This window comes from Myotis myotis, unplaced genomic scaffold, assembly GCF_014108235.1.
Source record: "Myotis myotis isolate mMyoMyo1 unplaced genomic scaffold, mMyoMyo1.p scaffold_m19_p_5, whole genome shotgun sequence".
NCBI lineage: Eukaryota > Metazoa > Chordata > Mammalia > Chiroptera > Vespertilionidae > Myotis > Myotis myotis.
The window spans coordinates 34,282,996-34,300,272 of record NW_023416357.1 but is presented as its reverse complement, the minus strand read 5'-3'; the positions used below and the strand labels follow the sequence as shown (position 1 = coordinate 34,300,272).

The following is a 17,277-nucleotide window of genomic DNA, read 5'->3' as shown; positions in this document are numbered from 1 at the left end:
TACCTTTTAAAAAATTGTGTAGAATATGGTTTTGCATCCAGTGTTTTCTCATGTAGGGACATAATATCCATTTTAAACAGCTATGGGATAACTTTTTTCTTTGGCTGGGCCTTAATGACTACTTTTATTTTTCTCCATACTTTTGTGAAAACAAGAAGTTAGTTTCCTTGTCAAATGAAAAATTGAGGTTTGTGCTATTTTTAAATGGCATGTCTACCTCTAATGTAGGCTATAAGCCAAAGGCACTTAATGAAACTGTATAGAAAAGAATGTTCTTTGAAAGATTTTTTTCATTAATTATGTAGTTGCCATAGTTTCAGAAGTTGAAAAATTATGGTGTTAAAGAGGGGTGGCAAGAACTCAACCAGACCTCTAGTTATATTGAGAAAACTATCTAATGTATCCCTACTATACAAAAATAATGTTAAAAAAGAGATCTTAAAATATTCATATTTTTAAGGGATGCACATTGAAGTCTGCAGGACTGAAGTGACATGAGGTCTGAGATTTACTTTTAAAAGAAAGGGGGAAAAGAGAAAGATAAAGCAAGAATAGCAACATGTTGCATTTTATACTCATCATGATGTGTGGATGGGAGTTCATTAGGCTGCTCCCTCTACCATTGTATATGTCTGATTTCTTTTGCAAATAAGAATAGGTCTTAAGGCCACAAATCTTTTAGATGTGACAACTCATTTATTAACTAATAGTGATTGAGTGAACTATAAATCTGATTTTGAGAAAGTATAAAGAAGTGTTAAAAGTTGTATTGAAAGCTGCAGGGGTATATCAGTCTTGCTTTCAGAAATCAATGTCAGTGTTTGGTTTTACCAATTGGGGTATGCTTTCTATAGAAGACTGGCTAGGAGATGATTTTTTTTTTTAAAGGAGAAATGTGCCAAGGCTTCAAGATAAAATTGTAAAGTAAATTATGTGTGCTAGGAAGCTCCAATTACTGGTTTCTTCCATCCAAATGCCCCTTCTTCTGGTTAAAGTACCTGTCTTTATTTATTTTTATCTTCACCTGAGATACTTTTTCATTGATTTTGAGAGAGAGTGGAAGAGAGAGGGAAAGACAGAAAGCAACATCGATGTGAGAGAAACACATCCATAGGTTGCCTCCTGCACATGCCATGACCAGGGCCTGGGCCAGGGAGGAGCCTGCATCCGAGGTTTGTGCCTTTGACCAGAATCGAATCGAATCTGGGACTCTTTGGTCTGCAGGCCGACGCTCTATCCACTGAGCCAAACCGGCTGGGGCCCTACCTCTCTTTAAATGCTTGAACAGTGCTGCGCTCTCATAATAGAAGGTTAATAATAAACATACATGAAAGTAGTTGGAACTTTAATACCTTTGCCTAGTTTTGGTATCAAAATAATGCTAGTTTTATATAATGAGTTAAGAAGTATTCTATTTCCTGGAAGAGTTTATGTTCCCATGAGTACATTTTAAAACATTATTTAGTATAATTTAAATACAATGAATGTGCTTCTATTTTGTGTATGGTTCAATGAATTTTGACAAATGTATATAACCAGGTAATCACCACCACCATCAAGATATCAACATTTCCATTAACTAAAAAATCCCCATGTTTCCTTTTACAGCCAAATCTCCACCCTCCCGCCCCCTTACCTGGCACAGATCTCCTTTCTATCATTACAGATTAGACTTGTCTTTTTGGTAGTTTCGTTTAAGTGAACTTACGTAGTGGCTACTCTTTTGTGTCTAGGTTCCTTCCCTCAGCACATTGTTTCTGAGGTTCATCCATGTTGTGTATATTAGTAGTTTTTTTTTTTTTCTGAATAGTATTTCATAGCACATATCCCACTTTAGGTTGTTTCTAGTTTTAGTATTATGGATAGGACTTCTGTGAACATCCATGTATAATGATTTGTATGGAAATATGCTTTCATTTCTCTTGGGTGATATTGCTGGTAGTATGGTATGTGTTAGTTTCATTTTATAACAAATGCATAAACTGTTTTTCAAAGTGGCTATATACCATTTTGCATTCCCACTAGCAATCTATGAGCATTTGGTTACTTCAGATCCTTGCCAACTCTTTGTGATTTTAATCATTATTGTGCATTTTAGTGGTATCTCATTGTGGTTTTAGGTAGTTGATCATTGATTTTCTGATAGACTAATCTCATTGTGGTTTTAAGTAGTTCATCATTGATTTTCTGATAATGAGGGTCTTTTCATGTGCTTATTTGTCATTCATTATCTTCTTTGAATTCTACTCAAATCCTTTTTCCATTTTTTTAACAAAACTGAGATGTTTTCTTCTTATTGAGTTGTAGGACTTAACAATAGTATATTCTAGGTAAAAGTTGTCATCATATATACATAATGTGAATATTTATTTTGTCCAAGTCTGTTGCTTGCCATTCATTTTTTTAATGGTGCCTTGTGCAAAACAGAATTTTTATAAAGTCTAATTTAAAATTTTCTTTTATGATTTGTGTTGTTTTGTGTCCTAAAAAATCTTTGCCTACTTCAAGATTTTCTATTTTTGTCTAGAAGTTCTATACTTTTAGCTTTTGGTATATGTGCTGCTGAAGTGAACACAACTTTTAGCTTTTATATTAAGATCTACAGTGAGTTTTGGTTTATGTTTTTCGTGTTCTTTTTTTTTTTTTTTTTTGGTATGGCGTGATATAAGGATTGAAATTCCTCTTTTTCTCATGAATATCCAGTTATTTCAGCACAATTTTTGTAGAAAAATTGGTTGATTTATACTTTTCTTTTAATGTCTTTGTCTAGTTTCAGTATCTGAATATAGTGTTATAAGTGGAATTAAGAACTGTTCTAGTTTCTAGAGGAGTTTGTGTGCATTAGGTGGACATAATGTCTTTCCGAAATGTTTGATAGAATTTACTAATGAGGCCGTCTGAGTCAAGAATTTTCTTTGTGGGAACATTGTTAATTAATAAGTTAATTTCTTATTAGTTACAAAATAACATTATCTAAGTCTTTTGAGTCTTTTTTGTTAATTATGTCTTTCTTTTTTTTACTCATTCTTTTTATTGTTATGTCTTTCAAAGTAGTATAGTATTTTAGCTAAGTTGTTAAATTTATCATACACATGTTTAAATGTCTATAATATACATAATCATGTTCCATCTTTCATTCCTGATATTTGTAATTTGTGTTTTCTCCTTTATTCCTTTTTTTCCACTTTAATTGAGATATAATTGACATATAGCATTGTATAAGTTTACGTGTACAACATGATAATTTGATACATGTATGCAAAATGATTACCATGATAAGGTTAGTTAACACATATATCACATCATATAATTATCCTTTTTGTGTGTGTATGTAGTGAGAACATTTAACATTCACTCTCTTAGCAACTCTCAAGTATACAATACAGTAGATATAGTCATACTACTTCATGTTCTCACAGAGCTTTCTTATCTTATAACTGGAAGTTTGTACAGTTTGAACAGCACCTCCTGATTTCACTCACACTCCAGCCTCTAGCAAGTTCCAATTCTCTATTTTTATGAGTTCGACCTTTTAATTTTTTAATTGAATTTATTGGGGTGATATTGGTTAATAAAATTATATAAGTTTCAGCTGTACAATTCCATATTTCATCATCTATATATTGTATATATGTTCACCACTCTGAGTCAATCTCCTTCCATCGTCATTTATTCCCCCCTATATTTACACTCTTCTACCTCCCCCCAATCTCCACTTTCCCTCTGGTCATCACCATACTATTGTCTGTGTCCATGTTTTTCCTTTTTTGCTTAATCCCTTCACCTTTTTCACCCAGCCTCTCCCCCCCGCCCCCCCACATACTTCCATCCGCCAGGAGCTATCAGCCTACTCTCTATGAGGCTGTCTATTTTGCTTGTTAGTTCATTTTGTTCGTCAGATTCCACATATGAGTGAAATCATATGGTCCTTGTCTTTCTCTGACTGGCTTATTTCACTTAGCATAGTGCTCTCCAGGCCCACCCATGCTGTTGTAAAGAGTAAGATTTCCTTATTTCTTATGGCCAAATAGTATTCCATTGTGTAATTGTACCATAGCTTTTTTTTATCCACTCATCTATTGATGGACACTTGGGCTGTTTTCAAATCTTGGCTATTGTAAATAATGCTGCAATTAATATAGGGGTACATATATTCTTTTGAATTAGTGTTTTAGGTTTCTTTGGATATATTCATCGCTGGGTCATAAGGCAGTTCCATTTTTAACTTTTTTGATGTAACTCCATACTGCTTACCACAGTGGCTGCACCAATCTGCCTTCTCATCAGCAGTGCACAAGGGTTCCCTTTTCTCCATATTCTCACCAACACTTGTTTGTTGATTTATTGATGATAGCCATTCCAGTAGGTGTGAGGCAGCATCTCATTGTGGTTTTAATTTGCATTCATCTGCTGATTAGTCATGTTGAGTATCTTTTCACATGTCTATTGGCCATCTGTATGTTCTCTTTGGAGAAGAGTCTATTCAGGTCCTTTGCCCAATTTTAATTGGATTGTTTGGGATTCTTTTGGTGTTGAGTTTTATAATTTCTTTATAAATTTTGGATATTAATCCCTTGTCAGATAGATCGATGAATCCCCTTCAGTGGGTTGTCTTTCCATGTTGTTAATGGTTTTCTTTGCTGTGCAGAAGCTTTTTAGTTTGATGTAATCCCATCTGTTTATTTTTTCTTTTGTTTCCCTTGCCCAAGGGAAGAGCTTATACTAAATGTGAACTTGCTTTATACAGGTTTGCAAAGAGTATAGATTTCTTTAGGCACACCCCTCTTCATTAAATATCTTCCTAAATAAGTCCAAAATCTTGAGTTCACTTAGTTTAGTAAATTGTATATAAAGTCCAAAGGTAGAACTGAGTTCCAAATTCTGTTTTAGAAAACACATAAGCAAATTGTAATAACGATCCTATTGGGTAACTATTAAAACTAAAAATGTTTGCCAGATGTGGTTATAGAAGGCTCTGAGTACATCCATTAAATTTTGTCTTTTGCTTTATTGTAACAAGTGATTCATAGCCAAGATCAGTTATGAATAAGAATAGATCAAAGAGATTACAAATGGAAAATAGTTTTTAAGAAAGATGTCCCTTTATTCCCTTACATTTTTCTGCTACACTGCGAAGGCTTATTTTTGAGATTTTATAGTTGTCACAATTTAGACTATAATTATGTCATCACTTTTTAAAGTTACTTTTTAAAGGGAAATTTAGTAAGTTTAAAATATTAAGGAACTATTCTTTTAAAAATATATTTTAATTTTTTTTTTTATTGATTTCAGAGAGGAAGGGAGAGATAGAGAGAGACAGAAACATCAATGATGAAAGAGAATCATTGATCACACCCCTCACTGGGGATTGAACCTGCAGCCCGGGCATATGTCCTGACCCGGAATTGAATTGTGACCTCTGGCTCATAGATTGACACTCAACCACTGAGCCATGGCAGCTGGGCAAGAAACTATTCTTTAATTCTATAATTGTGTATGTGTTATTCAAGAACTGAATAAACATCTATTTTTTTTTTCCTTTAGTGACTGGTTTTAAAAGTACATGCTCTGTGTGCTAACGGTTATTTAACAAAATCCAAGACAGTTTAAATACCATGATTATTTAAGAAAATGATGTTGATATATTAGCAACACGATAAAATTAAGATTGCTTAGATAAAAATGTTGAATTAGGCATTTTAAGATTTTTCTTAGCTATACAGATCCTTTGTTTGGTTTAAAAACATCGATTGTGATTTTAAAAAGAATCTCCAGCCTGAATGCATATTAACTTTATACTTCGTAGTCTGTGTTTACTCTTTTTTATTTTTACTGATCTTCCAAAAGAACAAATAAGAATTGTGTATCAAAATGTAGAGTAAGCTATTATTTTGTGGTGCAAAATACATTATGTTACTTTTACAGTAAAATGGTCAAATAATATATGGTTAAGTGATGTAAAATATAATCACCAATGAGCTTCCTCCAATATATCCTAAAAAATACATGACCTTTCCTTATATATCTCTTCACATATGTATATAAGGAGATTTTGTTTTGCTAAGCATAGTTTTAAAGGAAAGATCATTTTCATAGAAAATTAACGTACAATAGAAAAATATTTGGGAAAATCATATAAGTTAACAGATTGATATATGATAGATTCTGAGTCACAGAAGCTTAACTTAAATTTTTTTTTTTTAATTTCAATTACAGTCCTGGCCATGTAGCTTAGTTGATTGGAGCATCATCCCTTACACCAAAAGGTTGTGCTTTCGATTGGGGCATGTACGGGAGGCAACTGATCAATGTTTCTCTCTCACATCAGTGTTTTTTTCTCTCTCTCCCCCCTTCTCTCTCTCAAATCAATTTGCATTATATTAGTTTCATGTATACAGAATAGTGATTAGGAATTTATATAACTTATGAAGTGATCCCCCCAAAAGTCTAGTACCCACCTGGCACCATAGTTATATTATTGACTATTTTCCTTATGCTGTACTTTACATCCCCCTGGCTATTTTATAATTGCCAATTTGTATTTCTCAATTCCTCACAGAATCTTAATTTAATGAATAACCTTTATTGCACAGTCTTTAGTGTATATTGCAACCCCTTTGTCTCTGAGTGGTGATACCACTCATTTTGACCCAAACTCTACCCTTTCTACTTTTATTACTGATATGATTTTATATATTTTTATTACATTATTCACCATCAAACGAGATATGTTCATATGATGCTTTCTAGATTTTTGTCTCTCATGTTTTACAGTCCATCAATAGGAAGACTTTCACTCACGCACAATTTCATACCGGAGATTTAATGAGCACCTGCTATATTGACCTAACCTAGAGTGTATTGTGACTACAGTGATGATGAAAATAACATCTCCTATCCTGAAGAAACACATCCTTTTTATTAATTTAGCTCTTTTCCTACTCCTGATCAATTTTCCAACTCTTTTTTTATGATAGCTATAGATCTCAACACCATATTTATTACCTTATTTAATCATTTAAAAATATATTTTTATTGATTTCAGAGAGGAAGAGAGAGGGAGAGAAAGGTAGAAACATCAATAATGAGAGAGAATCATTGGTCGGCTGCCTCGTGCTTGCCCCACACTGGGATTGAGCCTGCAACCCAGGAATCGAACCCAGGACTCTTCAGTCTGCAGGCCGACGCTCTATCCACTAAGCCAAACCGTTTAGGGCTGATTTTCCAACTCTTGGTCAATTACTTCAAGAACATCGAACTCTCATTCATGAATTAAAACAAAAGCAAAACTGCTAGGCTGATCTCCAAGATGGCTATTAAGTGGTTAATCAGTGGGTAGCATATACAGAGTAGATACAATAGATAAAGGGATTATTCATGTCCAGGGTGGGACAGAGGAGGTGGTGCAAAATTTCTTCACAGTACTCAGAACAGCATCCAGTTTGAAACTTATGAATTGTTTATTGCTGGAATTTTTTATTTAATACTAGAGGCCTGGTGCACGGATTTATGCACTGGTGGGGTACCTTGGCCTGGCCTGCAGGGATCAGTGGACTTCTGTGCCACCGCAGCCCGGCCTTACCTGCCAGCTCATCAGGCTCTAGCCCGCTGTCCGTGTTGATCCTGCACAGCACGAAGTAGTGTGCCAGGCTGGGCGCTGCTTCTGCTCATCCCGGCCCCCCTGCCACCACAGCCTGGGCACGCAGGGGGAGTGTCCATGGGAGAGGCTCACGCAGCCACAGCTGCACTCATCAGCTGTCAGCCCAGAGTCTGGCAGCCCTTTGTTAGCTGAGCGGCGCTCCTACACTGAGCGTCTGGCCCCTGGTGGTCAGTGAACGTCATAGCTACTGGCCTGTCATCCATTTGTCTGTTCGTTCATCCAGTCACTTAGGCTTTTATATATATAGATTTTTGGATTGTGGTTGACCGTAGATTACTGAAACGGCAGATAAGGGGGACTACTTTAGTAAGTAATCCTGCTCTTTATCCAGGGGGTGATGTTACCTCATTTCTTAAAGTTATCCTGAGACATAGCCTGGGTAAAGAGCAAGCCTTGCAGACTTGATATACCCAGCATAACGTAGGAATCACAAGAGGCCGACGGAAAGCTGTCTCTCTTAACCTCTCCCTCACCTTTCTCTCTCTCTCTGGCCCTAAAACCCTCCACACATGAGAAACATTACTTTTATGTAATATGAAATGTTTTATTAAGCACATAAAACCAACCATGGGAGTGTTCTCTTGTTACTACTGTTCACTCATCAGGGTGGGCCCCAGGTTTATTACTCTCTCTCTCTCCTGTCTCTCTTGTTCTTTTAAAAAAACGGTGTTTTTGAAACTAAACAGCAGACTTTATTTTACATCTATCTATCTATCTATCTATCTATCTATCTATCTATCTATCTATCTATCTATTATCTATCTATCTATCTATCTATCTATCTATTATCTATCTATCTATCTATCTATCTATCTATCTATCTATCTATCTATCTTTCTACCTCCTACCTACCTATCCATCCGTCCATCTATCCATCCAACTTTAGTTCTTGGCACAATATCATTATCAGTCCCAGTAAGGACCCTTCTGCTCTATTTCTATATTTCCATTCCCACTGCCATTTGTTTTCCCCCATAAACAACTACTTTAACAATTTTGATATGTATATTTGAGTACATACATATCCTTGTAAAATATTGCAGGTTGTTTTGTACATGTATGTATTCATTTTTAGCTTTTTAAGTTTGAAATGATTTCAAACTTATGGAAATATTGATATAATAAAAAGCCTTTCTATGTGTCCTTCACTCAGATTCAGTTGTTAATATTTTGCAATATTTGCTATCTCTTTTTGATATGTACATGAAATTTTTCTTAGGTATTTGAGAGTAAGTTGTAGACATTCCCAAATATTTCAGCATCTGTTTCCTAAGGTGAAAAGATAATCTCTTATATAACCATAGTAGAGTTGTCAAATTAGAAAATTTAACATTGATATACTTCTATCATTAACATACGATCATATTCAAGTTTTATCAGTTGTCCCAGAAATGTTTTTTATAACCTCCTTTCCTTCTCTTCCAATCCAGTTCTCATTGCATTTAGTTAAGTCTCTTTAGTCTTTAATTTGGAACAATTCCATGATCTTTCTTTGTTATTTGAGAGTGTGTATGTAATTTTTGTTTACCTGTTTGAAATAGTGTTATAGACATTGTTCCTTTTCTTAATTTTTCACTGTTTTTAAGATCCACCCATACTTATGTGTAGACATCTATCTTGTTTGCTGACTCCAAGTTCTGTTTAGTATTCCATAATATGCATCTGCCAAAGTTTACTTATCCATTCCCTAGTGACAGACACCTAGATTGTCTCTATCTCCTTGCTATCATAAATAATCCTGTCATGAACATCTTCGTGCATATTCTCTTTGGGAATATTTCTGGGATATATATCCAAGAATAGGATTTCTGGGTCATAATGTATCTGCCTGTTTAATCTGACTAAGCACTGCTGACTTGCTCTCTGGAACAGCTGCCCTGACCACATTACAAATGCCGTGAACTAAGATCCCAGTTTCTCTACATCACTGCCAACACTTAGTCCTAGATAACATTCCAGTGTTTGTCAGTGTGATGGTTTTAAAGTGGCCTCTTATTTATTCTTTCTGATCACTAATGAGTTTCACTTTTTTGCTTTCCAAACTCTTCATCAGTAGTTTCCTCAGGAGAGAAAAAAAAAAATCTTTTCTCTCTTATACTTCTGAATTTTTAAAAACTATGTACCCTATTGTGTATTTTTCAGCTGATGTCTAAAAATTTTTATTTTTTTCTAAGTAACTACAAAAGATAGAATTTCTGGAATACTGTGTATATTAGCATGTGAAAATAAAATTGTTATATATGTCTTTTAAAAATATCCAATGGAATCTGAATACCATAGCAATTTGGAAACTATCATATGCCTTTAAAAAATACACAAACCCATTCTTATTTTATAGTTAAAATCTTAATCATTTTTTCCCTTTAACTCAATATGTTTGCTTCTTCTCTCCCTCCCAGACTATTACCTTAATGGTATATTTTATATTTTCAAAATATTTAAACATTTTATGCTTAAAAGTATGTTTAATTATATAAAATATCTCCATATAAAAATATATCTATATAGCAATTACATTAAAAAATTTCCTATAATCATAAAGAATTTTTCCCCTGGATTATTTTTTCATTAAATAGCAATCATTATTAATGATTGATCAGAGGGGCATATCCATATTCCAGATTTAAAAAGTAATAAAATATAAAAGCAAATAAAATATAAAAGCAAAGTCTTTATAAGAAGCTGTATCTTTAATTAGATATATTTTTAAATTATTGCATTTTTCTTTGTATTCCTATAAAATAAGGAAGGATTTCAGCATCAGTTCAATTTCTTCATTTTGTTTCTGTAGATGATGAATGCTTTGTTAATATAAGTAAGTAGATGAGATGAAAGGAGTTTATTATAGAAATATCAATCAATTCATTGAACTACTTTTGAATTATTTGTCAAAACATAACCATGGTGATTTATCATGAAAATAATTTTTACAATCTATCAGCTGTTAATTTGATTATATCCTCCTATAAATTTGATGAAAGCAAGAAACTACCTGATATGTTATTCAATCATTAACACCATTCTCTTTCTCAAAGCTGCCACCAAATGTTTTTCATTTCTCTTTTCTTGATGCCCATTCATATTTTTATATTCCAAGGCTATGAACTATTATAAAATTGTGGATGGCTGAAAGATAAGTTTTTCTTTTGTAAGTGGGAGAAATTTAATTTCAAAAGAAGGAACTTGATTTTTTTAAAAGAATAGAGTACATAAGGAAGTTGAAGATCTCGAAAATGACTTTCTTAAAACCATCTGTGCCTGCCTACACCTATCTTAGCATGACTGTGGGATATTTAAGAGACTGCTGCTAAAGGGAAACCATATTTTAAAGCTATTATCATTTGACAAGAATTATAGTAGTACTCACACAGTAGCACCAACCTTTCAGAGAAATATAGAATATTAAGTTTATTGGATTAAGAATTTGAACAAAGGAGCCTTTTATGTAAAGTTGTAGCTGATTGTTTTGACAGAATATATGTCTAATTCAACTAATTGTAAATTCCACCATCATGTCCTTAGAAGAGCATTCAATTAGGTTGACTCCAATATGTTGATGTCAAGTGGGAAAATGAAATATTTGTGTTCTTGGATAGTTATTTGGTATTTTAACATGGGTTTCTGGACATTTTCATACACTTCTCTTCCTTTGCTTATGTTAGTTCCTCTGCCTGAAATACTTTTTACTCCTTTCTGCCCCCCATGTATGAACATATTATATGTCCTCATTATAGCTATTTTATATTATATTTATAAAGGCCAATTCATTCTATACATGTCTCAAATCTAATCCCATCTCTCCATCCAGTGCCCTAATTCATACCCACATCATTTTCCAATTGATAATGATCTTCCTTCTGATTCCCCTGGCTCCATTCTCTTCCCACTCCAATGTCTCCAGCACAAAATTATTATAATGACCTGTCTAAAATACAGATCAAGTTCTTATTCTTCTACTCAGAAATCATCAGCTGCTCATACAAATCTTCAATGTCTCTATACTGCCAAATGCATTAATATTTACTTTCATTTATTGTCTTCTCAATTACCTGTCCAATTTTTTTTTCTCTAGCGACTACCCTCATCTATTTTATACTCTTGTCACACAATCATTTATTTCCTTGAACACACATCATTTATTAGAATGTCACAATGGAGACATATTTTTTTTAGTAATATTCATCCTGAACTTTTGGCTACTTGTGATGAAAGGCTAAAATTTATTTATATGTAGTGGGTATATATCCTTTACAGAAAAATTTTGGTGTATTATTAAAAATATTTTTAAATCACATTGATGGTACTAAGCATGTCCATAGGACACCGAAATCAAACAAACAAACAAACAAACAAACAAAAGCTTTGAAAAATAAAGGGAGGTGTTAATAAAGAAAAACTTTATCTTCATAATCATTCAATATGTCAAGACTTTTCAAAATGTGTTTTGAAAACACATAAAAACAAATTGCCTATGTATTTAATTCTCTTTTATTTATATTAGTAAGAAAAAGGACTTTGTGTTTGGCCTGTAACCCAGGACTCGATGGATCAAAACCATCTTTTTATAATTCCTTTCTGATTCATAGTGAAGTAGTATGAACTCTAGCATCTTAAAAATCAGGTTCTGCTAAAAATTCCAACACTTACTGTGTGATCATTAATAGGTCTTGTATTTTTACTAAATTTGTTTTTCTCATCTATAAAGTGAGAATTAATACCTTATCTGTATCTGTTCAAGAAGAGATAACATTTGAGATTATATGATAAATGTAAAGAGATTTGGAGATATATTGTATCATTGATTTATTCCTTAGTCTCTCTAACTTTAAGCCTATATTTCCTTAGAGCAGCGGTTCTCAACCTGTGGGTCGCGACCCCTTTGGGGGTCGAATGACCCTTTCACAGGGGTCGCCTAAGACCATCCGAAAACACTTATATAATTACATATTGTTTTGTGATTAATCACTATGCTTTAATTATGTTCAATTTGTAACAATGAAAATACATCCTGCATATCAGATATTTACATTACGATTCATAACAGTAGCAAAATTACAGTTATGCAGTAGCAACAAAAATAATTTTAAGGTTGGGGGTCACCACAACATGAGGAACTGTATTAAAGGGTCACAGCATTAGGAAGGTTGAGAACCACTGCCTTAGAGGGGCTAGTCTACTCTTAAGGAAGGCATGTGTTAATAAAACTAATACATGATCAAATAAGAAAATAAAGGATGTATTGGGGTTTGTTTTATTTTTTCTTACTTCTTTTATGTTTCTTATGTTTCTTCCTTGTTAAAACAGTTTTGGTATGAACCATGATGGACTTGGAAATCCTTGTGGGACGAAAGGTCATGAAACAGCAAAACTTATGGCAGCTCACATTACTGCAAATACCAATCCTTTTTCCTGGTCTTCCTGCAGTCGAGACTATATCACCAGCTTTCTAGAGTAAGTAATCTCTGGAGAGTGATGATGAATTGCTCTAGAAGTAAACCATTGCTAGAAGCCTAATATGTAGTGCTTCAAACTTCGCATAATGAGTAACTTTTATAGGGCCCAGCGATATTTCAGGTGGTTCCGAAAGTACTTTAATATATCATTGTGGCAAATATTTTCCTTCATACTCAAATAGAACTTACAGAATAGATTAGAGGAACTGAAGCAAGGATTTAAATGGAGTTGATGATATGAGTGTTAGAAATGTTCACTAAATGGAAAGCAATGTCAGAAAAAATGTGGATTTACACCATTTAATAGAGCATAGGTCGAACTTTAATTCAGTGATTATACATTTCATTTTATTGGTGAAAGAAAACTGAGTTCTATAAGAATGCCTTAGTATCTAATAGTAATAAACAACAACAACAAAAAATCAAACACCCACAAAATAAAAATGAAAAACTGAAAACTTGTCTTTGAAAATTTATTTTTAAATATATTTTTATGGGTTTCAGAGAGGAAGAGAGAGGAAGAGATAGAAACATCAATGATGAGAGAGAATCATTGATCAGCTGTCTCCTGCATGACCCCTACTGGGATCAAAACGTGATCTCCTGGTTCATAGGTCGACGCTCAACCACTGAGCAACACTGGCCCGGCTTGAAAATTTATTAAGAAACACATCTTTCCTACAGTTTAGGACCTTCTTTCTTGGTCTTTTAATATGTATTTCAAGAGTTTGGTTACTTAACTGTGAAGAATATAAATTAGCTAATAGGACGGCAGGTGTTCTTCACATTTCGCCTGCACATCGGGGCTTCAGTATTGAACTTTGTAAACTAATAGTCTTAGGTCTCATTTTCTAACTTTGTGACCTTGGGCATGTTACTTCAGCTTTATAATCTTCAGATCCTCATTTCTTAAGTGAGTTTAGTTAATAATACATACAACATCAGGTTATTATGTATGTAATCATGTATAATGCTAAAATGTATTAAAACCACTTAAGAGACATTCATCAAGTGGTAAATATTATTTTAAATGATATCAAGGTTTTAAGCTCTATGGCTCTGTCATTACCTTCAATAATTTTGTGCCGTTTTTTTTTCCCTTGGGGAGAAGAGATTAAATACTCTGTGAAAAGGTGAGTCATACATAAAGCACAGGTGATTATTTAAATAGGATTTAAAAATTCTTTTTAAAAATTGTCCTTTCAGATTTCACATTAACATGATGATAGTGTAACATTTTAAAAAATTCAGATAGGTATGTAGGATAACCTACTTGTAAGTTCGTTTAAGTTTTGGTTCATATCTGGGAATGGTCTGATTATATTCTGAAAACTTATAAATACTTATTTTTAAAAAAAGCCTCAACAAGAGATTTAAAAATACCTAATACAGTGCTTTACTCAATCAAAGATTAAAGGATAAATGCTTAAAATGGGCTCTTTTGAATTAACTAATATAATAATGAAGTTGAAGGAATTCACTTAGAAGGTAGTGCTGCATAACCTAACAGTTTTTAATCTTAATAATAGACCATTATAACACTGTGTTTGCCTGGTGCCAAAACTGGGTAAAGGGCTATAAAGATAGACCGCAGAGAATTTGTTTGACATCTTTCGGCAGTTTTTGTTTTGTTTTGTTTTGTTTTAACACAAAGCACTTGCAATATCATTTTCCAAGATTTTTTTTAAATGAGATCATATTACCTAAATTTAAACATTGTTGAAAATCTGCTCTTCCCAGAAATCAAGCCAGATCTGCCATTTCTCCCTTGATTTGGCTCTTGTTTTTATAATGGAATCTTAGTAACTGTCACCAGAAAGACAAACTATATAACATGCTCAGTATTCCTGTGCATTTTCAAAGGCTTCCCTCCTCTTGTTCTTTTCAAGTACCATATATATATATATATATATATATATATATATATATATATATATATATATATTTTTTTTTTTTGCTCCTCTTTCCTGTTTCTATTGCACAGCCCTTTGCTAGACCATCTCTGTATGCATACTAAATACAAGGACCAGGTTTCATTTCTTGCCAGCACCTACCCAGTTGAAATAGTATTAAGGCTATTAAAATACTCCAAAAGGAAATCCCAAAATTGCTGATAAAATACAGTTAAGAAATCACCACTGGTTTGGTGAGAAATGTAAAATTCTTATTAATTGCAAGAAAGTGTCCCATTGAATTAATTAAAAGAATTAATATAAAGAGCAATATTTAAGCCTTATTGCCTCTTTGCATTTCGTATGTGTAAGCATGATTAGTATTGTCAGGGTTCTAATGGGCTTATTTATCCTGTATTTTATAAAAATATTTCTGTTGTGCATTCTCCTGGGGATAGATACTCACAAAATTAAAGCCATTTGTGAGAGACAGATGTGAAAGACAATGGGTAGCAATTTGGGGAAAGTTGGCTTCCCGCCCCCTCTCCCCCTCGCCTTTAATAATAAATTCAACAACCTTGATCATAATCTGACTAAGCAGTAAAGATTTTTAAAATACAAAGCCCTTTAAAAGGGTCAGTTCACTGGAGCACAAAGACATAATAGTAACTTTCTTGAATTTCTTTGTTCCTTTTTATTAATGCAATGGACTTAATTGCTTTAGCAGCTATGTGTGATATTTTTTAAAATCCAGTGATATTTTGATCAGGGATTGAGGTTACATTTATGTTTTATAGTTGGCTCAAAAAGACTCATAACATTTTATTTCAGTTTCTCCTCTCAAGAAAAAGAAATCTGTAAAGATGAATTGTTTAGGAACTGTAGCCCAGCCAACAAAATGCATACCTTTCTCTACTTAGTAACTGTATAGGCCAAAGATGGTGGATTTTAACAATGAGCTTTCTATGATTTATAGATTCACTATTCACTATGTTCAACTGAAAACCATTCCATGGCCTTTAAATGCCAATATAGTAAAAAGTCTCTCGTGTCAAACACTACGTGCTACTGATCAATCAGGAGATGGTGTTTACCAACTCCCAATATTTTTTTTCAGATTTCTTAAACTCGGTGATTCAATAAGTGGTTCATGAATCGCCCAGAAGCCGTCCTGATTAAGTAATAAAGAACCTATTTCCGTTAGAATGGACGTGTTATGCCAGCTTCTGATGTTTTCGCCGACGGCTTTGCAGGTAGTGTCCTTCCTATCTGCCTGCGGGACTTATTTATTTATTTATTGACTTAGAAAGTGGAGAAAGATGAACCTGGTATCATGGCTCACTCTCACTGATGACACTGGGCTAATTTACCAGGCAGTGGAAGGCAGCCAGAAGTCATTTAGTTCAGGTTTTTATCTTTTGTTTTTTCTTTTTCTTTTTTTCCCCCATATATTTTCCACCACTTAGTGGTAGTACAGAGTAATTTCATATAATTTTTTAAAATTCTGAGGCCTCTGTGAATCAACTTGCTCTATTTAAATTAAAGTCTGTTATATTGTTTGAACTGTCAAAGATCCATAGCAAAATATCCTACAGTATCCAGATTAAATAGAGATTATCCATTTTCACAGAAAGGATGGAAGCTGAAAAGGAAAGGCAACATTACGGTTGAAGGTGAGCTAGGAAGAAAGGTGAGTGTAGAGCTACAAGAGAAGTGACATAAGATGAACAGGATGACTAAGGCACTCATATTTCTTCTATAGTATTTACTTTGAAGGTCAATATCATTGATCTATTAGACAAAAAACAGTTTTATAGATGGGACCTCTTTTTTTACATGGAACCCATGGAACAGCTTAGAAAAACAGGTTTCTCCTTCCTTCCATGTTTCTGACACGTTTGGGGGACTTCACTCAAATCCATAAATATCATCGATAAGTTCTAATTACGTATGGAGAAAAAGAGAGCATAACTTAATAAACTGTTATTGATATTGTGTTTGCATATTGGAGGCTTCAAGTTTAGTTTTGTTCAAGCACCGCTCTCATCCAGAGGACAAGAGAGAAAGGTTTGACTTAAAGTAACTCATTTTAGGATGGAATGTATGGTTAGTTTTGTGAAGACTGATAGCACAGTTTATGAGAACGCAGTAGGTAAGAAACTTCACTTGTAGATGATACCAACTTAATTCATTTTTGCTTAATTTAGATATATGAGCACAATTCTGTGGAAAATAATACCAGATGGCATTATTATGTTAACTTTTTGTTGTT

At 33.5% G+C, this 17,277-nt stretch overlaps 1 protein-coding gene across 2 annotated transcripts in view; it reads left to right on the top strand.

Moving 5' to 3' along the window:
- The window catches only part of ADAMTS6 (ADAM metallopeptidase with thrombospondin type 1 motif 6), a 233,598-nt gene that overhangs the window by 101,303 nt on the left and 115,018 nt on the right, over positions 1 to 17,277 (top strand). For both annotated transcript variants that reach the window (XM_036309506.1, XM_036309505.1), the window contains exon 10: positions 12,965 to 13,111. In XM_036309506.1, coding sequence (XP_036165399.1) covers positions 12,965 to 13,111 — 147 coding nt within the window. The remainder of the gene's footprint in view (positions 1 to 12,964; positions 13,112 to 17,277) is intronic.